The 27,963-nt window shown below is 39.3% G+C and overlaps 4 protein-coding genes across 6 annotated transcripts; all 4 read left to right on the top strand.

Annotated features, from left to right (window-relative positions):
• Positions 1 to 309: 309 nt before the first annotated feature.
• Positions 310 to 12,667, top strand: LOC111583068 (SMAD family member 2). 3 transcript variants are annotated; one of them, XM_023291991.3, is made up of 11 exons: positions 312 to 496; positions 2,488 to 2,897; positions 4,348 to 4,437; positions 4,662 to 4,855; positions 5,642 to 5,776; positions 6,379 to 6,441; positions 6,715 to 6,768; positions 6,985 to 7,197; positions 7,332 to 7,469; positions 8,124 to 8,268; positions 10,395 to 12,667. In XM_023291991.3, the coding sequence occupies exons 2-11, from the start codon at positions 2,662 to 2,664 to the stop codon at positions 10,516 to 10,518; spliced, it is 1,392 nt and encodes a 463-aa protein (XP_023147759.1). In that variant the 5' UTR covers positions 312 to 496; positions 2,488 to 2,661; the 3' UTR covers positions 10,519 to 12,667. The 3 variants fall into 3 exon arrangements, with proteins under 3 accessions (XP_054867620.1, XP_023147759.1, XP_023147757.1); XM_023291989.3 differs by having other exon boundaries at positions 314 to 496; positions 6,379 to 6,453; XM_055011645.1 differs by lacking the exon at positions 4,348 to 4,437 and having other exon boundaries at positions 310 to 496; positions 6,379 to 6,453.
• A 915-nt stretch (positions 12,668 to 13,582) lies between these two features.
• LOC111583073 (immediate early response 3-interacting protein 1-like) lies at positions 13,583 to 15,521 on the top strand. The gene is made up of 3 exons (XM_023291997.3): positions 13,583 to 13,743; positions 14,766 to 14,867; positions 15,042 to 15,521. The coding sequence occupies exons 1-3, from the start codon at positions 13,653 to 13,655 to the stop codon at positions 15,095 to 15,097; spliced, it is 249 nt and encodes an 82-aa protein (XP_023147765.1). The 5' UTR covers positions 13,583 to 13,652; the 3' UTR covers positions 15,098 to 15,521.
• A 121-nt stretch (positions 15,522 to 15,642) lies between these two features.
• Positions 15,643 to 20,949, top strand: si:ch211-12e13.1 (uncharacterized). The gene is made up of 5 exons (XM_023291996.3): positions 15,643 to 15,887; positions 17,282 to 17,445; positions 19,002 to 19,259; positions 19,395 to 19,601; positions 19,696 to 20,949. The coding sequence occupies exons 1-5, from the start codon at positions 15,643 to 15,645 to the stop codon at positions 19,890 to 19,892; spliced, it is 1,071 nt and encodes a 356-aa protein (XP_023147764.2). The 3' UTR covers positions 19,893 to 20,949.
• A 2,090-nt stretch (positions 20,950 to 23,039) lies between these two features.
• On the top strand, positions 23,040 to 27,440 carry si:ch211-12e13.12 (paralemmin-2). The gene is made up of 2 exons (XM_035958042.2): positions 23,040 to 23,328; positions 26,550 to 27,440. Exon 2 carries the CDS (start codon positions 26,567 to 26,569, stop codon positions 27,245 to 27,247), a length of 681 nt encoding a protein of 226 aa, XP_035813935.2. The 5' UTR covers positions 23,040 to 23,328; positions 26,550 to 26,566; the 3' UTR covers positions 27,248 to 27,440.
• Positions 27,441 to 27,963: the final 523 nt, after the last annotated feature.

Raw genomic sequence — 27,963 nt, 5'->3', positions numbered from 1 at the left:
GATATAAATTCCCTTAGCCATCAGGCACCTTCAGAAAACCCTTCCCTGAAGGGTTCCTTTTTTTAGTTTTTTTTTTTTTTTTTTTAACAACCATCTGTGACTTTGTTGTAAATTCTACAGAAACTAACCATCAGGGAACCTCTAGGCATCGTTCCCTGAAGGTTTCTTTTTGCTGGGATATGCTGTCAAATAAACAAAAAGGATTGTCAAGGGCATGAGCCAGTATTCAGAGAACGTCTTCTTCCAATCCAATCAGTGTGTGAATAGGAGGGATTAAGCGCTCGTACGTCGCCATCAGGTTTGTTTTGTTGTTCCGGTCTAGCTAACGCTGCTAACTAGCTCCAGTAGCACTGGTAGCAACTTGAGAGGAGCCTGCAAGCCTTGTCAAAATTAGCTGCAGCATAATATCATTCAGGCGGTTTTATGTCAACAAGGTGTCCAGAGGGCTGCGCACATCTCTTCCTGATAAATTGGAGCTTCGGACTTTAAAACTGGGGTAAGTACTGCAATGCTTTTAGCTGCTTTCTCGACTTTAAAGCATGTTGTTTTGTGTGAGAGATCCGTTAGCCAGCGGGAGCCTGGGCTCAGTTTGGAAGAGTTCGTCCAAGATGCTAACTCATTTTATATTTTAGTAAAAGACACAGACAGTCCGGAGCTACTTTCAAATGGAACATTGCAGCGTTTAATTCATAAAGGGACCTTTAGTGACATTATATTAATTTAGTCCTGGGCGTATTTGACAGACTGGTATCAAGGTAGCGCGGCTGGACTGTTGCGCACAGGAGGTTTTATCGTGGATCACAACAAAAGGATTTTTGATAACAAGCTGGCAGCTAGCTCAGTGAAGCTAACGTTAGCTGCCTTAGCTCCATTATGACTTAAACTACATCCAGTTTCCTGAGTTACGTTAGTGTATTTCGCTTTTCGTTTATAGCTTAGAACATTTCAGCATTTTGCAAGCTAAGGCTGGTGAAGTTATTGTTGTGATCTGAGTGAAGCAGGCCCCCCCACCAGGTAGCTAGCAGCCGGCCTTCCCAAGCCAGTTGGTGTTAGCACTGGGGGGCCTGTCACAAAATACTCTCCTCGTTCACATCCATTTGATAACGTTCACAGTGTTATTTACTGTGCTCATTAGTAGCTGGCCGTGATTACTTCGGTGCACGGAATGCAACAGGAAGAGGCACACCCCGTGTTTATAAGTTTGCAGGCTAGCTAGCTTAGATGTCAAGCAGTGTTTGTGACAAGCTAACGTCAACTGGACATTTCTGCTCAATAAACTTACCAAACCTTAAACTTCAGAGCATGGTGCCTCCAGAAATGTTTCATAGGGATGGAGGGATTGAGCCAATAATAAGCAAAAGCCATAACTGAATTTCAGGATTTCTTCCATTCTGTAGTATAAAGGCTAGCTGAAAACTGTCGATGTGAGATTTAATGAATCACATACTAAATGGTTTCTAATGTTATAGTTATTGTTACTAATAAACTGATGTACATATACTAATACAGGTGCAGTTAGCATTTTGGTTGTTTGTTTGAACACTGTTTAAAATAGTACAGGAGACAAGATGCTGAGGAGTATTTGAGGGGGGGAAGTTCATCCACAGGCAAGAAGTCCATAGTTCATGATTTCATTATTGAAATTCTGTCTTTGCGTCATGATAGGTTGCCACAGCCAATTATAATACAGTACAATAAAATGTGTTTTCCGTGTCACTCAGCTACCTATTGCCATATTTTGGTTGTTATTGTATTGATTCAAGAGGTCATGCTCTGTAATGCATCCATACACACAATGATGTCACTGCTGCAAATATCCTGCTGTGAAACAGAACAATCTCCCTAATTCAGAAAAAAAACGTGATTTGACAGAAAACACATTCTGAATTTAGTAAATGGATTGTGGTTTTACTGTAAAATAATATCCAGCTGTAATACACGTTTTAACTGCAGCTCATTCACTGTGACTCTGTGAGTGACTGCTAACCTGTCTGAGGTTGAGAAAAGAACACTGTGTTACGTTTTAAATTATATATATAAAAAAAAATGTTAATGAAGTTACTGCTGTGTTGTTTTGTATGTAAATGTGTGCACTTCTCTCACTTTGGAGATGCACATATGGGCTCTGTTGCTGGAACATACTGCAGGTATTTTATTAAATTTAGAGTAGAGACTTCTACAAACAACTGAATATCACAAACTAAAATTCTCCTGCTCTTGTGCGCTTCTGTCAACTAAACCACAAAGTGTGTCTTTAGCACTCTCTTAAATGTTTAATCATGATTGCACAAGCAGCTGTCTTCTGTACTTGGAGACGCTTCTGCTTTAGAGACAATTCGCAAAGCAACCCTATGATTATATTCTCTATCTGAAGTTGAGCTGATCAACAAATGTTTTTTATCATTTTGATAATGCTAACTATAGTTAAGTTTCTGTACCATGTTTTGTTTGTAATGATATACTTTGTGTTTGTGACTTTCTCCCAAGGTTTCCATCTCTTTTGCGTATACCCTGCTAGAACTGGCTTCCACCCTGTGACTCACTGGTCACTAGAGGGGCTCCTCAGAGCAAGGGCCCAAACTGTCGCTCCAGGTCCCCTCTGTCTGTGTGTGAGAGAGCTTGTGTTGAGTCCTCTGGAGACTCTAGGCTTATCCAGTGAAGATGTCCTCCATCTTGCCATTCACCCCTCCTGTGGTGAAGAGGCTCTTGGGCTGGAAGAAGTCGACCAGCGGCCCGGCCGGAGCGGGCGGTGGAGAGCAGAACGGGCAAGAGGAGAAGTGGTGTGAGAAGGCTGTGAAGAGCTTGGTGAAGAAGCTGAAGAAGACAGGTCAGCTAGATGAGCTGGAGAAGGCTATCACCACACAGAACTGCAACACCAAGTGTGTCACCATCCCCAGGTACTCTGCCCAACACTTGATTACTGTTCAAACTGGGGTCAAAAAAGATGCTTCTGCTGTTGCACGTTTTTTCTTTGAGCATGTATAGTTAAAACCCCTGCCAAATATTACACCCAGAGCTGTTAGCAGAAACTGATCTTTCCTTTATCTTTTCTTAATTCTGTTTTGATATTGTAGTTTCCCACAATATTTACCAAACATTATTTGTCCATTTAGGATAAGCTCAAAATCAAATGAGCATTTACAACTGTATTTAGACGGTCTGTATTACTCTCACGAGGAGAGAAACATTAAAGGGTCAAGAGAAGATGTTCTCTTTATCAGCCAGCCAGCCTTGGTGACCCAGACTCATGTTCAGTGGGAACACTGTGTTAACAGATTCTTTCCTCACTGATGTGTCGCCAAGTACCCCGTCAGATGTTTGTATGTCTATAGATAATGGGCTGGTTGCTATCGCCTGAGAATTGTTCTAGGCCACACTGTTTTATGTTTGTGGAGATAGAGAGCTCGTTGTGAATGAAATAATCTTTTTTTGAGGACTGGACGAGCGAGGAAAATCTACATCAGTCAGGGTGGGTCACAAACCCAATATAATGTCAATTTGGGGAATTGGATATACTTATACTGGTATATTTTGATAGTGGTTAGTAAGCTTATCCACCCTGCTTGCCACTTTGACAAATACTTATTTAACATTTGGATGGATTTAAATATAACCATCTAGTTTCTGCCAGTAAAAATAGCTGTTGGTAATTGTTGAGTTGTAGGATCTATAAGCTGCTTTTACTAGTGGACCAAAGTTGGTTTCCCATCCCTTCATGAACCAGAAAATTGCAGATTTGATGGCAGTTAAGATCCCACTAAAGTCATTAAGTCTAGAACATGCTGTTGTGTATTTGTAGCATTTAACATGTAGAATTTGTTATTGTCCTGTTATTCAGAAGCAACTACTCATTTGTCTTCATTCCGCATTTTTAGTTTTTTGACTATTTTCTTCTGAATGTTTTGAGAATGTCTGAAAACATTTTTTTTTTGCCAAGGTTGCCCCCCCTCCTCCTTTTGTGTCATTGTGTGTCTTCAGTGTTTGTTTGAATGTCTCCAGATAAATTCTGACATAAACGCCTGCTGTAGAAAAAGTTTTGAGTTATTTTCAGTGTTTGATACAATGCCACAATGTTCAAGAATGTTCAATGTCTCACTCATTGTGTTAGCAGATTCCATGTTTTGTTTTTTTCCCTTAATTTTGTCAAAAAGGCTTCTCTTATCTGAAGTTCCCATCTTTCATTTCCACCGCTGAAAGTAAAGTTGATGTCTTTTTTTTTTGTCATAAGACTCCAATAAAAGAGGCCTTTTAATGTTCACATACCCATACTGATAATTCTGAATGAGCCATGTCCCATGTTTATCATTTGTTTTTTGTTTTTGTTTTTGTTGTTTTCTCTGTGCACAGCAATTGCTCTGAAATATGGGGACTGAGTACACCAAATACGATAGAACAGTGGGATACATCAGGCCTATACAGCTACCCTGACCAAACCAGGTGACTATCCTCAACTATTGTATGGTGTTGCATACCACTTTGATGTGGGAGAGTTGTCATTACAATGTTGGAGGTAACAGACATTCAGAACGTCTTTGTTTCTCGTCACCGCTCAATCCAATCCATCTCCATCACCTCCCTTACCCGGCCATTTTATGTGTCACCCCCTCCCCTGTGTGTCTTCTACCCATCTTACCATCATCTCCTGTTTGCTGTTCAATCAGATCCCTGGATGGCCGCCTGCAGGTCTCCCACAGGAAGGGGCTTCCCCATGTTATCTACTGCCACTTGTGGCGATGGCCGGATCTTCACAGCCACCACGAACTGCGTGCCATCGAGGCCTGTGAGTATGCCTTCCACCTCAAGAAGGACGAGGTCTGCATCAACCCCTACCACTACCAGAGGGTGGAGACGCCAGGTGAGACAAATTTCTCCCTTAAAGATTTGTCATCTCAAACATTCACTTCTTGTATTTCAGTGTCGACCTTATAATGTTTAAATGACTCCTTAAACCTGTAAAGTTCTACTGGGTGCAGTGTAGCAACATTTTAACACATTTGTCTAAAGATCATAATTGCATAGCATTTTGTTTTGCTTCCCTGTAATTATTAAGATTTTTTGAAATTCACAGCCTGGCTAGTAGTTAGATGAGAAGGTCAGGCACATCCCACCCCCAGACCGCCAAGCTAGCTGTGCTCAGTCTTTATGCTAAGCTAAGTGGCTGCTGACTGTAGCCTTATATAATATTTAAAGACAGATATGACTGTGGGAATATAATATAATTTCAGTTTGAGCCACTTTGTTAGTTTCGCTTTGCAGAGACAGGGAACTGTACACACATAGAATGAACAGGTAACAAACTGTGAAGAGATGTTTGCTGAATTTAACAGAAAGTGTATTTGATTAGAGTGGCTTACTCCACTTTTAAGAGCTGGACAATGTTGAAATCTGACGAGAATCCCCTTTTACTCTGCCTTAAGCCATTCATCAGTTGAAGATTTTACTTTTATTTTCACCGGTGACCTCCACTTTTTCATCGTCTCATTGTGCTGCAAAAATGTTTGTACAACACCGACACTTGTTTCAAATCACTTGATCATTTTTTGAATGAAAACTGTCTTAAAACACCTGACATTAATTTTGGGGTAGTGTGTAACTGATCGGAGACTGACTTATCTCTTCTGACACTTACTCAACACTGTAGTGCTGCCTCCTGTTCTCGTGCCAAGACACTCAGAAATCCTGCCAGAGCTGCCACCTCTGGATGACTACACTCATTCCATACCTGAGAACACAAACTTTCCTGCAGGAATTGAACCTCCGAACAACTACATACCAGGTGAGTTCATCTCTGCACCAGATGAGTGTCTGTGTTTGATAGGGCTGGACCCGAATATCCGAATATTCAGTCTTGACGATGGTATCCGAATATTTATTTTGAGTCACCACCACCACCATCGGACGTTACGAACCGAGCCAAATATTCGGCTCCTTCCTCCATTTGTTTACTGCGTTGCATGTTACGGACCGAACCGAATATTCGGATATTCGCCGTTAATCGGGCCGAATATCCGGAGCCCAGAAACTGCTATTCGAGCCAGCCCTAGTGTTCGACTGTAATTGCACAAACTGAAATCTGAAAGTGGAGAAACTTCTCTGGGTTTCTCTATGCACTGTATTATCTGATATCTACTATGTATTGGTGAATTTGTATCTTTTTGGTTCTTCTACTTCTTTAGGCAATTTGCAACTAAATATGCAGAAATTTTAGTCTGAGCTTGCACCAATTTGGCATTTAAGTCAAAGAGCTGTGTATTTTGCCTGCTTTAACTATTTACATCACTTCAAGAAAGAAAATGGGACATTTAGATATTGTTATCATTACTATGATATAATCACAGTGTATATATATATTTTTTTGTCCTCGCATTATTTCAACAGAAACACCTCCACCAGGCTACATCAGTGAGGATGGAGAGGCCAGCGATCAACAGATGAATCAAAGTATGGACACAGGTAGCCTAGACTAGCACCTCCTTCTTCTTCCCTTGTTTGTCTGCCATCCTTCCCTGGTCAGGTCAAAATCAAATCCTTATTTTCAGAGAAGGTATTTGAGAGTTTGTTGAGTTTTGTTTTAACAAAAAAAAAAAGAAATGCATAAACAGAAATCACTCAAGATCATTTACTCAAGATTTATAAGACCTGATCCACATATTAGCCCTGCTATAGTTTTCTGTAAATCCATCCACATCCATGACCTCCTGCTTTCTTTGTCAGGTTCTCCAGCAGAGCTGTCCCCCAGTACTTTGTCTCCTGTCAATCACAGCATGGGTAAGACACACTGTATATGCTCTAGTATGGATAATAAATCCATCAGTAGTTGCTTATTGATAATACACATAAACACTAAGGCAGTTCTAAGTACTTGTTGTAGTACAATTATTGTGCTAGCAGTGCCTGATAAGTGGGTTTGTACTGACAGACAAAAGACTAAATGCTGAATATGTGTGTTGGAATAAACCTTTCTGATGTGATCCTCTGCTGTAGACCTGCAGCCGGTGACCTACTCGGAGCCAGCCTTCTGGTGCTCTATAGCTTACTACGAGCTGAACCAGCGTGTCGGGGAGACGTTCCACGCCTCTCAGCCCTCGCTGACAGTGGATGGATTCACAGATCCATCAAACTCTGAGCGTTTTTGCCTGGGCCTGCTGTCTAATGTTAACAGGAACGCCACTGTGGAGATGACCCGAAGGCACATAGGTATGGCACAGCTTCAGGTTCACCTTCACAGTAATGAATTATTTGTAGACATTATACTCACAAATTTTGTTGAAATCAAACTTGTGGTTATTATACTTAATGAACAAGTGGGTTGTGTGGGTCTGTGTTTACAGGAAGAGGAGTTAGACTCTACTACATTGGAGGGGAAGTGTTCGCTGAGTGCCTCAGTGATAGCGCCATCTTTGTCCAGAGTCCAAACTGCAACCAGCGGTATGGATGGCATCCAGCAACAGTGTGTAAAATTCCTCCAGGTAAGATCAATAGCTGCCATTGTAGAACAATTCAGGAGTGTACACATTGATAGCAAGATAGCTATTTGACAATACAAACGTTAAGATGTGATCACTTGTGGACATGAATATATAGACCGCTTTTAATCAAAATGAAGATGATGCTGCAGACTCACCATACTGTCTTGTGAATGAATATGATTTCTTAAAGGTATACAGCACCAGAAATATGTTTTTAATATAAAAAGTCCACATCCAGTGAATGTGAAAGGTGTCTCTGAAAAGTTTGTAGCTTGCTGCCTTGTGCTGAGAAAGCACTCAGTCATCTGTGGCACAACTTCCATAGCAACCACTCAAACAGCTTCTATAGCACAATTCACTTGATTGTGTGCCTTGAATGCTAATTTATAGTATGTCTGATTGGAGAGAAATTGTAAGGCAGTCTGCTTGAAGGTGAAAAGTACATAAAAACCATGCTAAATGAGTGGAATCACTGACTGGGTGAGACAGAAACCACTGACGGCCAACAAAGTACCACAAACTCTGGATAATAATTCGCCACAGACACAATGACAAATCACTGCCAAACAAATTTTGTGTGTGTCTAGGTGTATATCTGGGTGTGTTAAATTAAAAAAAAAAATCACAGCAATGTTCATCTTCTTACTCTTTCAGGTTGTAATCTAAAAATCTTCAACAACCAGGAATTTGCAGCCCTGCTAGCTCAGTCAGTCAACCAGGGCTTTGAGGCCGTCTACCAGCTCACCAGGATGTGCACCATCCGCATGAGCTTTGTCAAAGGCTGGGGAGCCGAGTACAGGTGAGCACTGACTCTGAAATTATGTTGGAACTGCTTAATTCAGACATGCATGGATATGTGGCTTGATTGTCCAACCCTAAACCTAGTTAGGACCGTTTAATCAAAATGCATGCAAAGTATCTTTTAGCTGTTAGAACAGCAGCATGGAATTTTAATGAGAAATTTTTTGTATTGCGCCTTACTGGAGCCTCACAAACTGAATTCATTTTTCTTCTGTTAACCTTACTACACCAGAGGGAAGGATGAATCTTTAAGCCCTTTCAGTAGTAGAACTTTTTGCGTGTGTTTTTAAACCATCTTTAATGACGGGACGATGGAGGGCATTTTCACACTGGGAAAACTGACAATATGTTGTTTTGATGCAATATATATTGCTCTATATATATATATATATATATATATATATATATATAAAAACAGCTCACGACATACAGCATGAGTATAACTTACCAACTGCAAGATGCAGTTAGTTGCCAAATTACTGCCGCCTGGTTGGCTTGTTTAGGGTGGCAGGCAGCTTTCATCATGTTCAGCCTTCATATATGTCTATTTGCTCACCACATTGTCTGTCCAAGCAGCCAACACTTCCCTTATCCCAGCTGCAATGTTCTCACTTGTATGATCATTTGGAAAAATGATATTTGCAAACAGCAGCTTGAAGTCCACATTAATAATATGACCAGATGCAAGCAGGGCTCCAGTGTCCAGCCAGACCATAAGTCTGGTGTAGCTGCATAATATTTACTCTGCCAAGGAACGTGGCAGAGTTATGTGACGATTGGCGTACGTTTGTCCATCTGTTAATCCGGGGATATTTTTTGTCTGTGCACTACATTACTCAAAAACGGACTAACAGATTTGGATGAAATTTTCAGGGAAGGTAAGAAATGATGCAAGGACCACCTCATTAGATTTTGGCAGTAATGCGGCTTATAGTCTGGATCAATTCACGTGGCCCACTACATATTTCGGTCACACAATTCAGTATCCATGCATAACGTACACATGCATAACATGCCTGTGCTTACTGCAAGGTAAATTTTTATTTGTTTATTTCATTTGTGGGTAGATCTATATTAAATGGCCAGATTCTATGTTGCCATAATTTCTGATCATCAATAACTAATAGACAAATGCTGCATTTATTTAAAAAAAAAAAAAAAGCTGCATTTTATTTTGTGACAGCTCTGTTTCAACTTGTGTCTTGCATTTGTCATACACCTCTGGGATGACAACTTAAGAAAAATAAGCGCGTGATACCGCTTGTCAAGCGATTGGATCATGACTTTAAAACCCTCTGTGGTAACTGCAAATTGGTATCATCACCTTTGAAAGGTGAAAAGGTCAGTGATTTCTTTCTGCTGTTTGGAATCTTTCTCATATGATGTAACACTGACAAAGGCATCCAAAATAGTTTTTTGCTTTGGTTGGGATTCAGATCTGGCTTTATTTAAATGGTCAAACAAATTAGGTGTGTTGCCTAGTGCAACAATTGTAAAATTCTGCAGACAGAGTATCTGTTTTTGTTCAAAATCATTCTTTCTGTAGAAGTATTGGAATATTTCTATACAACTGATGTTACATTTGTCTTTGCTACTAAATCTTCCTTTTCAGTGTTTCATCCTATTTTTGCGTATTTTGCTGTGCACTTGGAGCCGGCATGTCAGCAAACAATGTCTTTTAAAAAAAGAACAAATTTATAAACTTTGTATCCAATAAATCTTAAATTTGTCTAAATGATGTTCTATGAGAGAGCATTTGTAAATTAGTCATGAAAAATGAGACCATGTGGGTTTCATTGTTGTATTAAACAGAAAAAAAAGTTGCAACGTGATGCGTTTACCTAAATTTTCCTTAACTTCCACTGCACTTCTTGCAATGTAACTATTGCACAGAAATAGTTAAATCCAGTCAAAGAATATTTTTTGACAGGCAATAGGAGTCATCATCACACATTTAGTTTGACACATTTCCTTCACAGTAACGTAGAGACCTGCAAACCACAACATCCACTTCCTGGCTGCAGAAATACATACTGTGCATAACAAAGCTAAAGCATCATGAGTCACTTGTTGTAAGGAGTCAGCACTTCCCAGAAATGAATATGTTTGTCTTTATTTTACCAGGCGGCAGACTGTCACAAGCACTCCTTGCTGGATCGAGCTGCATTTGAACGGCCCCCTGCAGTGGCTGGACAAGGTTCTGACCCAGATGGGTTCCCCGTCTGCACGTTGCTCCAGTATGTCCTAAACAGCTAAGGAAATGCCCAAAAAAAGCCCATTACAAACATCATTAAATTCTAAACTTGTGAGTCCTTTCATGAAAAAATAAATGGAAACCCCACAGAATGAATTTTCTGTACCATACATCATAGTATTTGTGGCCCAGTTCCACATCCCTCTTTTAACTTTATATACACACACACACACACACAAACATACACAAAAAGAACAAATGCCTACACTGCACCTACACTGTTGTACTCACACACATACACATACAGACTTTTCAGTTAAAAAAAAAAATAAAAATTGGCACTTTGTTACCCATTTATGTCATGCACCTTGTTAAATTGCTTTTCCCCAAATCCTTAATATTAGATCTATTTGTGGTACAAATAAAATGTATATTGGTTTTTAGTCCGGGAAGTTGAGGAAATACCAAAAATCTGTGAATAGTTTCTCAGTATTGAAGATTGCTTGTATGAGTAACACGAGCTTGAATGCTAAAATGATTTTTGTTCCAGCCCACCCTAACCATTGTTCTGAACCTAAGTTTACTTTTCTCTGGGAAACTTGGCCCCATCTTTTGTCAGGGGGGAGGTGGCTTGGTGAAGAAACGATGGACTTGCTGGCTGTTCTCCTCTGAAGGAAACGCCACAAAATGTTTATGAAAATTGAATCGACTTTGCCAGAATGGCCCTTTTTTTTTTCCTTTTTAAATCTTGAAGTGTGTCGTTATAAGACATGCTTTTTAATAGACAAATAGGAATGTTAGGTAAAAGAATATTTCCAAAAAACCCTAAACAAACTGCAAACTCAGTCTGGCTCTAGTTTATTTCTTTGTCATTGTATGGCACCCTACGTGTCCTTGGTTTAGTTGATTTACATCCCCACTGAGGAGCCTGGATGGAAGCTAAAGAGATGTTGGCCAGGCTTTGCAGGGCGCACTGGGCAGGGACCAGAGAATATCAGCTATTATCAAAAAGCTTTTTTTGACACGACACTGGGAGTCCTGGGGCTGTCCGAGGTGACGTCTCACCAGGAGAATTTGAAGGTATCAGTGAATTAATTCTGTTTTTAGCCTATATCCCCGTTGTTTTGCTACTTTTTTGTATTCTCATGTATTTTTATATATAACTATACTTAAAATTTTCTGTCATTCACTTTTTATTAAAATAATATTTTCAAGACCACAATTGTTTCTAAAGTGACATGGAAGGCATGGATCATTCCTTCGTTTTACCCTGAAGGTTCTGTTTGAATTAATTTCCAATAGCAGCTCTTTGTCTTGGTGGAAAAAAAAGAAATCACTGCCCCACATGACGTGTAGCCTGTTTCTATCCTTTGCTTTTTCCAAAGAAATCGGGTGCATTTAAAGTACACAAAACAACTGATTTGCCTGAAACCTAAAAAAATAATTCCTTGTAATGGTTTTAATGATTCCAGAGGCATGTAAACCTTTGTAATGGCCATTCATTTATTCATTCATTCATCCATTCATCTCTCCACTTTTTTGAAAAACACACGTGACCTCTTGTTGCCTTTTGGTGCTTAGTGAAGCGGGTTAAGGTCGACCAGATATAATTGGCTTTCCAAATGTTACAGAAAGATGGGAGGAGGGCAGTTTTCTTCTGTGAGACAAAAGAAGAGCAAATGTGCCTGCACACTGGGACATTCTGTGTTAATGTGTGTATTGTATTTGTTCCGTCTATAAAAGACAGTATGTACAACAAGCTTAAACTCATTATGTGGCTGTTGCAAGGTTAACATGTCCCCCCTTCCCTCCCTTCTCTATGATGTAAATGTCTTTACCATATGGCACTAGTGATTGTACTTTAAGTGCACCTAGTGAAGTTTGGATTTGGGGAACTGAATCATGTGTTAGGGTCCAGTGTTACATTGTTTTTATCTTTGGCCTACAACATATGAATGTGAAAAAAATACATTACAAAAGCTGACGTGGACCAGACATGCATATACATAACAGTAGTACAGTATGTGTGTATTTAACAGTAATCTTTTTGCAAAGCAGTCAGTACAGTAGATGTCGCAGTTGTTTTACCAGTAGAGGGCGGTATTGATAGAGCAGTTCTTTTTTTTCTGACCATAAGCTTCTCAGGCGTGTGGCATATTATGCAGACTTCATAAAACACTAATAAAGATTTTTATTCTCATGATTCTGCCTGTTGTGTTTATTAATAAGCTATACTAGGGCTGTTTGTGAGTCATAGATCAGTCTGCAGCTTTGTAGCTAAAGTGTCACTCTACAAGTCAACCGTGGCTGCTTCTGTGTTATCTTGATTTCATGTCGCAGAGCTTGCACCACAATACTTGTGTAAACTGATGTTTTAATCTTTGTAGAGTAACACATGGTGGCTGCAAATATCTTCACCTTTTAAGCAGGAAAGTGGTGCATTTCCTCAAGTAAGTTCAAACTGGAGATGTCTGTTGTGTTTCTCATACTGTTGTTTTACTGTGTTTTGGAAACAAACAGCTATATTTAAAAGTTAGTTTATATATTAAGATTTTATATAAAATATGATGCTTTTCAACACATTAAACACCTCAGTGCTCTGTAAAGCCGTTATCCACTTGGCCAGCTGTAACACAAGAGTGAATGACCTACATACAGTCAGTGCATGCATCTACACAGATGCAAAGAAGGACGGCGCGTAGTGCCTATAAATAATTATTAATCCTAATATTTCCCATACGATCTTTGTGTCCTGTCCAAATATTTAGACAGGTGGCAATATTGTTACAAAGAACTTTCATGCCAATTTAATTCAACCGAAATTGAAAAAAATCTTACTAGAGAAGATTTTCTCATAGTATAACGTTACATTATGAAAAGGAACACACTGCGTAATATTTAATTTAAACGACTGTTTCGCATGTAATGATTATTTATTCAATAATGATTCTTATGTTAACTTTTGGATTGCATAGATATGGTACAGTCATTATATTTTGAGCGTACTTGTGTTCAACAAAAAGGTCTGGATTCTTCTCCCACCGCTGGTTATCCTTAAAATATTTTTTCAAAGCCGCGCACGTGAACGTGCTGCTTGACGTTTGTCCTTCCTTGGCAGCCGTAGGCTACGTCAGAAGTAAATAGTGTCAGTTACAGTTAGGCTACAGCTAGGTACTTGTTGGGACAACATGGCATTTACCTTGTATTCTCTCATTCAGGCAGCTATCTTGTGTGTTAATGCTGTCGCTGTATTACACGAAGAAAGATTTCTAACTAAAAGTAAGTGGCTGTAACTTTAACTGCGTCATTTCGTTTTGAAATTGGGTTAGCTGCTAGGTTAGCGTATGCTAACTAGCTAGTAAGATAATATGTAATTAGAACAGTTTTGGAGACATAAATAAGTTTATGATTTAAAACTAGTGTACCATCCTCTAAATTCAGCTTAGCAGAGAGTTTTCCCAACGTCAAAATCCACAAAGTATTGTTTCAATTTAGAACTTTGGGTGTTTTGTTGTGCAATTTATCAGGAAAATCAGTGTACAATGACACATTTAAACTGTGTGTGTGTGTGTGTGTGTGTGTGTGTGTGTGTGTGTGTGTGTGTGTGTGTGTGTGTGTGTGTGTGTGTGTGTGTGTCTGTGTGTGTGTGTGCGTGTGTGTGTGTGTGTGTGTGTGTGTGCTTTATGACAGCTTTGCACAAGGCTAAGAGTGTGCAAAGCTGTCATAGAGCAAAGGGGGCTACTTTAAAGAGTCTAAAATATGTAACATATTGTGGTTTCTTTAACATTTTTTTGTTTACTGCATAATTCCATATGTGTTCTTTCCCAGTTTTGATGCCTTCAGTATTAATCTACAATGTAGAAAAATAATTCAAATAAATAAAACCACTGAATGAGAAGGTGTGCCCAAACCTTTGACTCGAACTGAATATATACAGGTTTTATTTTTTTTTTATATATATATATATATATATATATATATATATATATATATATATATATACATACATACATACATACATACATACATACATACATACATACATACATACATATATATATATATTACAAATTCTATCCTTACACTTTTACATTTGTAATTATTGTTCAAACTAACGGACAACTCGCTATATAACTCATTTAAACAGTTAAATGAGTAATTCTAATATACATACAATATCTAGTGATGAGAGGGAGATTTATGGTTGATGGGATTCTTACACAGGTTTACTCTATAACAACAAAGATACCAGTGTCTAGCAACAATCTGTTTGTGTATGTCTGCATTTTAACTATCTGTAGTTGGCTGGGGAGTGGACCAAAGTGTGGGAGGATTTGGGGATGAACCAGGCATCAAAGTGCAGCTAATGAACCTTGTCCGCTCTGTGAGGACAGTCATGAGAGGTGGACACACACACACACACACACACACACACACACACACACACACACACACACACACACACACACACACACACACACACACACACACACACACACACACACACACATATATATCAGTTGTTTAGTGACACTCCTCTCGGTTCTGATCATCTGATCATGTCATTTACCCTGTAGTGCCACTGATTGCAGTGAATTCAGTCTGCATTGTGCTACTGCTTCTGTTTGGATGAAGAAGCCAGAGTGAAGATGGGAAAAACCAGCCTGCTGTCAGGAGAACATCTCCATCACCTCAGGAAGCCCTCACACAGGACACACAGAATGACCCATCAGCTTCAATATGAATGCTATTGTATATTTCTCTTCAGCAGGTTATTTGCTAAGGCCTGTGTTTGCTAATATCCTGCAGCTGTTTAGTATGGTTAACTACTGTCTTCTATTGAATAGAACGATACAATTTTGAGTAGATTACACTTTTTTCAAAATTATTACTAAGCAAACAAATGATTTTACACTTTAAAAAATATCAAAGGACTAAAACAACTGCTGTCATTGCGTGGTCCACTGTTGGTGATTTATACTCTGAACGTATGTAAATTAATTCATGAATATGTGGTGTTGCAGAAATATTGGAGAATAAAGAGTTTTTAAAAACGGCCTCTAGCGTGCAAACGCCTTTCGTTTCGTTGCATTTGAATAGTCGAAGGCGTGTTATTTGTCCCAGCGCGCTCTCCGTACTTTCTGGTACTGTTGGATTTGTATTGTAATGAAATGAGTAATGGGGAACAGGCACAGTTGCATTGTAGGCTCGCTGTCTGTATGTTCTCTGTACTTATTTTATGTACATATTTACTGCGCTCACAGGCGGTTAAAAGCAAACGTAGTCAGCAGCGACAAACTTCCCAGTGTTGTGTATCTGTACCTCAGATATTGTACTAGAGTTCTCACCCGGAGAACAGGTCGCCTGCACAGAACAGCTGCTGCACACAGGCGTGATCCTGTTTACACGGTCCTCAACTGCAGGTGAGCGTCTCCACTTTCATTCAGAAACCCTGTTAACGATTTGAAACAGCTGGCTGATGGTTATCCCCTATTTTGAGTTTGTTAAATCCTAAAAGTCTTCACATCCAATGTTTGAATGTGAATGAATTTTTGCGAACAGGTTCCTTCTGGCTTGACATGACAAACAACTGACAAAAGACAGGAAGACATTTTGTTAGAGATGTGATGAATTTTAACTTTCTGCGTTTTCCCTTTTCATACAAATGCCTTGTCCAAAATCACTCATATCCCTTGAAATCATCACACATTCTTGAGACAATGCAGCTTCTATCTCTTTCCAACTGATCCTGGTAATTGCTTCCATGTTATGGTGGATTATAATACAATATAAAAGGGAAACGGCTGATGCAGTATTTATTTAGTCAGTTACTCATCAATTGCAAGTTATGGCTTAAACCAAAGAGTTGAGAGCTCAATGACTGAGAGAGTTGTTGCTCACAGGGCAGGGAAATGCTATGAAGTCATATCCAAGTGCCAATGATTGCAGTGTAAAGCATCATCAAAAAGAACAAGGAATTTCACACTAAGGGAAATCTCATGATTGGGAAACATGTGACTCCTGGCAGGAACATAGCGTGAGAGGCCAAGAGGAATTTAAGGATCACCAAGACCATCCTGCAGAATCAAAACAGTTTTGGTATCATCATCTCAATCAGACTGAAAAAGACTGGTCTCCATGGATACTGGCCACTGACTCCTCTTCGACAGACAGGGACACAAAAAGTTGAAAAAAATGCTTTTGATCATCAGTTCTGTGATCAGATGAAATGAAAATGGACACAAGAATGTGGCTCTCATTGGGAGCACCACATTCTTGTGTCCGTTCATCATTATCACAACCAGACATGGTGATGGGAATGTTATTTTCTAGGGGTGTTTTTCAAATGGGTCAGAAAACAGGACCTTTGGCAGCACTGGACCTTCTAACTTTTAGACAATGATCTGAAACAGAGTGATCAAGAAATGGTAAACAGACAGCAATATCCACATGTTGGAGTCCAGGCCTGAATCCCATCAAGAATCTGCTGAAAACTGAAGACTAGAGTTATGATTGGAAGCTTTCCATCCTAGTTAACAATTAGTAGAACTGTTTGGTTGATGTGTTGGCAAATAAAGGCTTTGACACTGATTACTGAGAAAGGGAATGAATAATTTTGGACATGGTATTTTAAGTAAAAAACTAAAAGTGGTAAAATTCATTGTTAACATCTGTAGCACAGTGTCTTACTGTCTTTTGTCATTTGTTTCTGCAATTTTCAGCCAGAAGAAGCCTGTTGGTCAAATAAAAATTCCTTGTAAATTAAATTTTGCCATGAGTATGACTAATTTTGGGCTTCACTGTGTTTCTCTCTAAGGCTGGAGACTCTGTTGTTGAGGAGGTTCTGCAGTGCTGCAGGTTATGGTTGGGATTATCCAGACACTGAATACAGAGACATCCCGCTGTGTTTCCCAGAGTTCCTCTGTGGCAGACTGCTGCTTATGCTGCTGACTGATGAGAACTTCGGACTCAACCCAGCAGGTAAGACACTCAGCAGGTTCCTTTTAACTAGTGGTATAATGTAACTTAGTACATTAACTTAAGTACTGCACTCATTTACAAATCTGAGGTACCTTTACTTTAACTGAGTCTTTTCTTTATATGTTACTTCATACGTTACTCCACAACACCTCAGAGATGAATATTAAACTTTTTACTTCACTACACTTCACTGCTTTATTTACAAGTTACATTAAAGACTTTCCTACACAAAGCAAATCAAGAACTTGTGAAATATTTTGCTTTGAATGAATCAGCTACACTATGTAGCTAATCATTTAGAACACTTGTTTGGGCTTTTCTTATCATTTCTAGAATTTTTACAAACCAAACACCTGATTAGTGGAGAAATAATCACCCAATTAATCCATATTAAAGACAAACACTGGGAGGAGATGTGATGTACTTGAATTGTAGAAAAACTACAAGTAGACTAAGTTTGACTAAACAAATCATGTAAGAAACAGAAGTGACATTCGCCAGAGAGTCATCACCATGGTGCTGTGACCACATATATTTTTGGGGTTCTCTAGTGTGAACAAAGTGTTGGGAAGGCTTGCATGCTGAGCTCATCTGATGTTCCTTGTAACAGAGTATATCTTGTTAACTTTACTTAATTGAGAGGAATGTTATGACTCGCTGCTATTTACAAAACCAGCCAATCAGCCACAACATGAAAACCAGTGTTGTTTAGCTCCCCTCCTGCTGCCAAAACAGCTCTGAAGCTTTGAGACATGAACTCCACAACATCACACTGTCTCTGCTGGTTTGCCGTCTTCCCATAGTACATCCTGCTGCTATATGTCCCCCAAGTAAACGGCACACACATTCGGATTTAGACTTGATGTAAGAGGTAACGTGATTGATCAGACCAGGTCTCCTCCTTCCAGTGCTCAAAAGTCCAGTTCTCAAACTCACATACACTACCGTTCAAAAGTTTGGGGTCGCCCAAACCATTTCATGTTTTCCATGAAAACTCACACTTTTATTCATGTGTTAACATAATTGCGCAAGGGTTTTCTAATCATCAGTTAGCCTTTCAACACCATTAGCTAACACAATGTAGCATTAGAACACAGCAGTGACGGGTGCTGGAAATGTTCCTCTGTACCTCTATGTAGATATTCCATTAAAAATCAGCTGTTTCCAACTAGAATAGTCATTTACCACATTAACAATGTCTAGACTGTATTCCTGATTGATTTAATGTTATCTTCATTTTAAAAAACTGCTTTTCTTTCAAAAATAAGGACTTTTGTAAGTGACCTCAAACTTTTGAACAATAGTGTACATGTAGGTGCGTTCGGCTGTGCACAGCAGTCAGTGTGAGTACTCTGATCAGTCTACACAGCCTCAGACACAGCAAGCTGTGCTCTGTTTGTTCTGATACTTCTCTGTCAGAGCAGCAATAAGGTTCTCTGTTAGTTCTTATTATTTCTTTTCTTACCTTTTGAAGTGTCACGTCTTGTTGTCAAGGTGTATAAGTTTAAAAAAGAAAATAATGGCGAGATGGTTGTGACTGTTGCTTACTTCTTCAGGTCTAATTCGTGTGCATCAGAGTTTGAAAACCTTTGAGCCTGTGGATGAACTGAAGAAGGGTCCCTTTATGCTGCGGGCCCAAGTCTTGTCCTACAAGCATACTGATGCAGGGGTGGAGGTGGACGTCTGTCTGTCTGCCACTTCCCGTTCTGGATGCCCAGTGTGGGAGAGCGTCCTGACTCTGCTTTCCGAAAACAAGCTTCACAAAGCCAGAACACACTTACCGAGGAATGACAGCAAGAATGAGCAGCATTTTGGTGATTTCTGCTCAAAACTGTTTCTAGTATTTTTACACCAGGAAAAATATTACTGCCTTCCTCTTGAAGCGGCAGCATTGCATTTATTGTTTACTTTGATCACCATAACATACATGTGTTTCTTTGTTCTGGCAGGCCAACCACCAGATGAGCCAGAAAATGTGAAGCAGGTAGAGCTCACAGTCCCCAGGACTGTGGAGCTGCAGTGTCCATGGTCCTTCTCTGACTACTCCCCCCACTGGCTCCTCTCTCTGCCAGCCAGGTTCTTCGGCTACAGATCTCAGGTGACACCAAGTCTCTGGATGCTGTCTGTCTGCTTGGCTGAAATAGAAAAGCACAAAGGTAGTAGATTTTAAACAGAGCCAGTCATTCATGGTATGTGAAATGTTTTCAGCAGCACTGGTCAGACCTTGTTGTTGCTCTGTTGTGTCATCAGGTGTTGACGTCATCACAGCTCCTGTCAGCATCTCTGTCCAGTTTAAGGAGCCTCTGTTGGTACCAGGAAAAGTAAAAATCAGGTTTTGGGAGGAAGCCAAAGATGGGGCTCAGTCTTCAGCCCGAGGTCTCAGCTTCCACATGGAGGAACAAACATGCAGCAAATCTCACATGGTGGGACTGATTTCTAGATCATAATCAACAGAGAAGGTTGACAATTGTTGTTCTGCCCTAAATACAGTAAAATGCAGATTTTTCTGTTTGGACAATACAGTGTATTTATGTAAAGTAAGAATGAGACAACCAGCTAACCCCTATTCAAGTATCTTCTCATTAGTAAATAAAACGTATTGTTGTCTTGCTAATTTCACTCGCTCTTGCTGATGTCATAATTTGAACTAAAATATATTCTTTCTATGTCCTGTATGAATGAATTTATATGTCTCTTGGAAACCTTATAAAGCCACAGGTGTTTCCAATGTATTGTTCTACAGACAGTGCTGATTATTTTAAATTATGACGCAGAGCTATGCACAGTCAGTTGTTGACAGCGACGTTTCAGGAAGACTTGCAAGCTGCTGCATGGCTAATCTGTCACAGTGACAAAGTGAAGGAAAATATCACTTGTTTAAATGTGGTTAACACTACGTTCAGCTCTGCTGCAATCTCTCTATACCTATTCTATGTATCTATGAGAATTCACACACCAGTAATGAGTCACACATCTGTGACACATGGCGTTAATAAGACTGTTGATGGTGCTTGTTGAATGTTGTCACACTCTTACTGAAGGGTTAGTTAAGTTAACGGATATTCTGGGGGACAAGATCATGTAATGTCACATTTGTCCAGAGCTGTCTGAAGCAATTTCTTAGATGACTTGTTATAACTGAGGACATTCAGGCCTTAACTGACATACCAGCATCCAGCAATCAACAGTCTGTTCTCCTCTTTGTCTTGTCGTCTGTGTCAATTGTGCCATTTGAATAATGTTGCATTCGAAAGTGGCCTTTAATAGTCACTGGTCAAAGGAGTGTCCATGTACTGGTCACACTATCGGATTATTGCCCTTTGAAGCAACACCAGACTGAGGTTTGGACTAATTATTGAGAATTTTTCACCATTGGAACAGCTCAAAGTCTTTTTGTGCACAACTGGCTAAATTTAACCATTTTCCAAGCAGAGCAATGGCAATAAAATTTTAAACTTTTTCTCTAAGTCAGAAATAAAGACTACTTGCAATGCTGTGTTTACATTCATGTTCAATGCATCTTATATTCCATACTGTGGTACATTTTCTACTTTGTAATCCTCTAGTTTTTGTCCAACACTAACAAAAAGTTGGATAATGGGTCTTTTTCACAGCAGACATTTGGTCTTGTCTAAAAAGAAAAACACAGGTGCAAGTGATAATAATAACACAGGCTTGGCTCTATTCAAGTGGTCCGTCAGTGTGACAAGTCAAATTGTCTTCCAAACCCCCCCCCCCCAAAATAATAGAATTTAAAAACTTGGTTCATCATCAGTTCTGTAGGTTTCATAGATGTACTGTACATGAGCACTTTGTCAGATGTCATGTCTGCTGGTTGACAATACCAGGCTAATGCAGGCATCATCCCTACAGGGAGAGAAGACTTTTCAATATTTGATCCCTCCAATATTCCTGTTTGCAGCTTTCATGTATGTGACGGTCTGTCCTGCTGTATTATTTATTGGAACACATTTGCTGCATGGGACTGAGAGGGCTGGCTTTTCACGCTTATCTGCGCCGATGCAATGTTTCATTAAAAAATCAGAGAGGTTGTTTCTAGCATGACTTCTTGTGTACAAGCAGGAAAGAAAGGCTGGAGGTAAAATTTAGTATTCTGAGAGAAAACGGGGGTTTGAAGGCTATCTTTAGCCAAGGTAGCACTCTTCTAGTTTATCGTCTTTCATTGTAAATGATAAAGAATGGTATTTAGAAACAGGCTGGAACGTTTAACAGTATCATTTTTACTCCGCCAAGGAATGTGGCAGAGTTATGTGACGATCACTGTATGCTTGTCTGTCTGTTTGTCTGTTAGCAACATTACTCGGATTTGGATTTGGATTTTGGATTTGGATGAAATTGTCAGGGAAGGTCAGAAATGACACCAAGTGATTAGATTTTGGCAGTGATGCAGCTTATAGTCTGGATCCACGGATTTGTTAAAGATTTCTCTGTCATTGCCAGATAGCAACACAGCATCACTGTAATTATGACGACAAGTGAACATTAGGTCATCTGCTTGCTCATGGTCACATGATTGTGATCCTACTACAATTCGAGCGCTGAGGACTTATCAGGACTTATCCATCAGAAGTGATACAAATAACAATTGATTAAATTGTGGGCGTGTTTCTGAGTCCCATCAATTCCCACCGCCTGCTACATATTTAGGTCACACGATTCGGTATCTCTACACAACGTACACATCCATAGCACATGCCTGTGCCCAGTGCAAGGTAATTATTTATTAAAAATTTCATCCATCTGAAATGTTACAACACTGAGCAGCCTTGACGGAGTACTCTGCTGTACTCAGTGCTTTTCTTCTTCAAAATATGTTTTGCCATTTTGACAATACACATGTTCATCTTGTTGCTGAGAGCTGGGTGAGAAGATTACATAGTGTTTGTGCTCTAAATATAAAACTACCATCAGGAGGTAATTAGCTTAGCTTAGCACAATGACTGGAAAGAGGTTACCACAGTTAGCTAGCTTTTGAGAAATGTTTTTAAAAATCACCTGCGAGTCTCCAAATGTCATGAATGAAAACCACGTTGTTTTCACACAGGTTAAAATTTAGTTAAGGATTTATGAGATATAGCGTGAGATTTAGAGGTGCTAGTAGGAACATTTGATTACATTTGTCTTGTTTCTAGCTTTTATGCTAAGCTAACTTAACTGGTTGTATTTCATATATATATGTATATATATATATATATATATATATATATATATATATACACAAAACACATGAAAGTAGCATCAGTCTTATGAATTGACTCAGTAATTAAGCAAATACGCATGATTCCCAAAATGTCATATTATTTTTTCAATGAATTAAACCTTTTTGGTGAAGGAAGCATTTCAAACTCTTTACCTTCAGTTTGAAATTCATTTCTTCAAATGCTTTTGTTATATTGTAGTTCTTTCTCATTTTATGAAAACAGCTCTCCCAGAATTGAACATCTCACTTAATAATCTAGAGATACAGTTTGCTTGCAGATGTTAATATATACACTATAAATGTGAGGATCTTTCTACACCTGCGACCCTAATGAGGATTAAGCGGTGTATAGATAATGGATGGATGGATGGATCTTTCAACAGAAGCTAAAGTAACAAGAAAAAAGGCATCATGTTGGTGTGATTGCAATCAGAGGAACCTTCAGTGACTGCCTCGCTGCACACACTGAGCAGTTTAGTAGTTTCTAAGAGGAGGGAGGGCCTGTGTGAAGAATCTCTGTTTGTAGTCGTCCACACGGAGGAGGAATCAGTCTCACCAGATGTGTAGCAGATCAGAAGGAGGCTCGCCGGCTCATCCCATCCCTGCCATGTGATTTTCATTACAGCAAGTTGGGGAAGAGTTCAAGCGTGACGGGCTTTAAGGTAAAGGCAATATTTTGATATATAAAATAAAATGACATTTTTTAATAAAAATGTAGATTTATGTATTTATTCTTGGTCTATCACTTGTGTCTTGGATATTTAACCTAATAGTCTAGTTAGTATACAGCATAGGGCAGTGGCAAGTAATGTATGTATAGAAGAGTGAGACAGACTGAATTGTTTTTTGTTTTTTTTTAAATAGTCCAAGTATTTTTGCCCTCCACAGAAAAGTCAACTTAGAGCATGTGAGACACATTTACTGCCGGATTTCTCCTTGTCATGCCATTGCCACAGTTAAAGCAGATGTCAGGCTGCTTGTGGTCCCTGCTGAGACAGAAACAGTCCCATGCCATGTGCAAACTGAAGCTATAATGCAATGAATGTGTTTAAAATCATATCTATTTTTCATCTGTTCTTTCTCAGTCACCACTACAAGCTGGAGTATGCTGACGCTCGCTTGAACATGTACATTGCAGCTATTATTCATTTATAGAGTCCCGATTCTGTCATGCATATGAGTCAGTCGAGTGTAAGAGGGTCAGTTTGCTGTACAGAGTGCATTCAGCATGCAGAGCCTTAAATTGGAAACATGCCACTTTAAGTCTTAATCTTATAGACTAGTAAGTGTAAATATCTATTTTTTTCGAATGTAATTTCTCTGTCACATGTGTTCTAATTAAGTTAATTAAGCTAAATTTGCCGTTTATGATGTAACTGTTCAGATTTTTTTAAACTTTCTGCTTTGCCAGTTCTGATGGCCTTAAAATGTACCTTAACACCACATGAAATTTAGCCGAAATGTTCTGGAGAGAAGCATTCATCACGACATCTGAAATGCTTGTGTGTGGGGGAGGGAAAGCATCATTTGCTCTGCTTTCCTGGTTAGAAGCACTTTAGAGGAATTCGTCTGTCTCCATCTTCAAAGAGCTGCTCCTCAGGGAGTTCAAGTTATTTTTTGCTTCTTTTAAAAGTACCAGCTTCATTTATTTATTCAGAGAGGCCAATATTAAATGACAGCTTGTTCTTTTTCAGTGGTCCACCGTTGTTCATAAAACAACTCCAATGCACTTACTGTTACCTGCCCCAGTTACTGTGTTAGTGAAACATGTGAATAACGTTAATACTGCAACTGCACAATACTACCATGTGTATACGGGATGAGTCATATTGATGAAAGTATCTGTCATAGTATAATAATAATAATAATAATGGATTAGATTTATACAGCGCTTTTCAAGGCACTCAAAGCGCTTCACAATGAATCCATTATTCATTCACTCACATATTCTCACTCTGGTGGTGGTAAACTACATTTGTAAACTACAGCCCCTCCGACCACCACCAACATTCACATGCATTCATACTCCAGTGTGAGTAGCAGCACTACTACTATATGCTATTTTTAACGGTACATTAACTACATAGAGGTGCAAAAATTAAAGGAAATACCTGAATAAATAGTGCAAAACGCTACTCTATATAAAATGAAGCTTCTGCACATGGCTGTTTGACCAGAATTTAACCCAGCTGAGGACAAAATGAGGACATTTTGGAGAAACATGCCAAGGTGTGGTTGCGTGACGTTCCAGTGGTCAACAAATAATATGTTTCACTTCTATATAAGCCTGTCCAAGACTCAAATTTAAGACTGCTTTTCCTGTGTAACATTCACACATAGGTTTGCTCAGCTTTAACTGGATGGATGGGCTCATTTGATCACTAATGTACTAAGTTATAAAGCGCATTAAATATCAGAGAAATGTCCAACTGCAGTCCTCCCTCTTGAGGCCCCAGTTACATGAGCCAATGGAGTTTATAAAGAAGTATGATTCTGTTTAATGCAGCATAAACATTAAAACTTCTAGTTATGTCACTGTTTCTAACCAAATTTAAGACAAAAAAATATCAAAAAACACTATCCGTCAAAGTGCTGAATCTCCACTCATATGAGATCTACAAGGTCTAATTTAAAAATTTGTTGAAAGCATTGCCAAAGAAGCAGTTATCGAGGTTCATGATGGCCCAACTAAGGGGTTGGTTATGTGACACCTTAATTTGTCCTAAAATTCTAGTTTCATTAACATTCAACTGACAAAATAAAGATACAGATACAATATCATGAACTGCTTTACAACAATAATAAAATAAAGATTAAAAAATAATGATAAAGATAATATATGATAAAACTGGAATAACAGCTAAAGTACAGTGCATCAAAAACAATAAATAAAACAGAGCAGCTACGGGTCAACCAAGAGCCTGCCTCATTAAAGGTTTTGCAGGAGTCGACCGATCTCAGCTGTAGAGGCAGAGCATTCCACAGTCTTGGTGCGAAAGCTTGGAAAGCACAGTCACCATGGATTTTGTACTTTGTTTGTGGGACAACAAGTAATTTTATTTGGCCTGACCTGAGAGCTCTATTCGGGGCGTAAGGGTGAAGGAGATTGTCAATATACTGCAGTGTTTGGCCACGCAAAGCCTTAAAAGTTAGCACCAGTATTTTAAAATAATCAGGAGAATTAAACAGATAGGAATGACTACTTTCCTGTCTGACTAGCAGCGTGGCTTTATGCAAGAAAATACTGGCCGGTCAGATGATCCACCCATCCATCCATCCATCCATCCATCCATCCATCCATCCATCCATCCATCCATCCATCCATCCATCGTCTGTACACAGCTTAATCCTCTGTAGGAATATTTTATTGATTTATTATCATTCATAATCTTGCCGCTGTCGCCTTATGGCTGCTCTGGGGGTTGAAGCATATGGGTTCTGTAAAGCGTCTTGAGACAATCTGACCTGTAATTGGTGCTATATAAATAAAATTGAATTGAATTGAATAATCTCATCATGAAAGTGTTGGTACAAAATCTTTTAGACTGGCATTGCCTGGTGTCCTGCATGTTTAGTCTTAAACTGAAAGCAGAGCAATAGAAGCAAAATGTAAAACAATAGAATACAGGCAGAGGTTGCTTTAGTTTCCCTATAATTGACTATTTTCCATCCCTTTTACATCTAGTAGTCTTATCAGAGAAAGAATCCCTCAATAATCCTTCTGTCAGTACAGAGGTGGAATCAGTGTTGCAATGGAGAGCAATTCACTGTTTTTCTGTTGTTGAAAAAAGCTAACAGTAGTTTGTTTTCCGGTGCATTTAACCGAATCTTACACTCATCTCCAAAGTCCAGCATTAACTTCCAGTTTTCTGTTTCGTCTCAGTGTGACAAGTGAATTACATGAAGAAGCAGGGAAAAGGCGACACTGCCAGCATCCCCCTCTCTTCCCCAACAGGGAGCAGCAGTGTGCAGCTGTACCATGACTACCAGAAGGTGGGCTTCAAGATGTATCCTGGGAATGGTCACACGACAGAAAATGGTTCTCACACCAGGAGAGACCAGGTCACTGGTCGACATGGTACTGGCAAGATGTCTTCTGTTCCAGACATCATCTCCAACAACCGGGAAAAAAAGTACAGCATGAAAGACGAGGCTGCTCTTAGGAATTCCTCGTGGATGATGGATTCGAGCAGCCAAGCATATTCAGGGCCCGAGGACAACTCCACAGACCCACATGAGACCCTGACAGAGACGTCAACTCTGACCTTTGTGGATGCCCACACCATGGATGAATCAGTGGAGAACCACAGTCTGGATGGGGTGGGGATGATTTACCTTAAGGAGTTTGTGCTGATTGATGATGATGATGATGGGGACATGTCACTAAGAGAGAAAACTGTAACAGACTTGTCTGTCATGGATGGAAAAGCAGCTGACTTGGTGTGTGGGAGGCTGTTGTCCACCTCCAGTTGCTCATTTTCCGAGTGTAAGGAGGAATCTTCAGCTCCTGAAGCAGCTCCACCTGAGGAGGCTGAGACTGCACACGAAAAGAAGCGCTGCTGCTTCTGCACCCTTTTATGACCCTGCAGGAAAGCTGGAGGTTTGAAATCTGCTGCAGTTCGTGTGTTTAAGATCTGTGAAGATGTCCTGCAGACCTCTGTGTGCTAAACCCTAGGGTGAACTCACTGTTGGTAGAGGTGGAAGAAGCAACATTTTCTGGCATTAATTTTATAGAATATTATAACCTATGAACCAGCAAACATATGTCAAAAAAATCTTTTTTTTTTTTTTTTTTTTTTTTTTTTTTTTTTTTTTTTTTTTTTTTTTTTTTTTTTTTTTTTTTTTTTTTGTCTGCATTTGTTCTCATTGTTTAACTCCACAAAAGGGGAGTCAACATTTTATGAGATTGATGCATATTTTAGTCTTGCAGCCAAATATTTTTAATATTTAGTGCATGTGTGTGACCATCACCGGCCCTCCCTGAAAGCTAAGCAGATATTCTTTATTAGAATTCCCTATTATGAGCCAGGGAGGGCAGTGCTACACCTCAGTGATGTGTGGGGGAAACAAAGACTGGACAGGACGAACAGGACGAACAGGATGAACAGGGATAGAAAATAACAGGCGTTGCTATTGCAATTAAAGATTGTAAGGTGGTGTGTTATGCCCAACTACTAATTGCCCATCAATAAAAAAATAAATAAATAAATAAATAAAAATTTGAAAAAAGAAAAGAAAACCAAACCAACACAAAAGAAAAAGAGATTCAATAATAAATGAACAAATGGTACTGAGCA

The sequence above is a fragment of the Amphiprion ocellaris genome, chromosome 6 (genome assembly GCF_022539595.1).
Source record: "Amphiprion ocellaris isolate individual 3 ecotype Okinawa chromosome 6, ASM2253959v1, whole genome shotgun sequence".
Lineage (NCBI taxonomy): Eukaryota > Metazoa > Chordata > Actinopteri > Pomacentridae > Amphiprion > Amphiprion ocellaris.
This window is presented reverse-complemented; position numbering and strand designations above follow the sequence as displayed.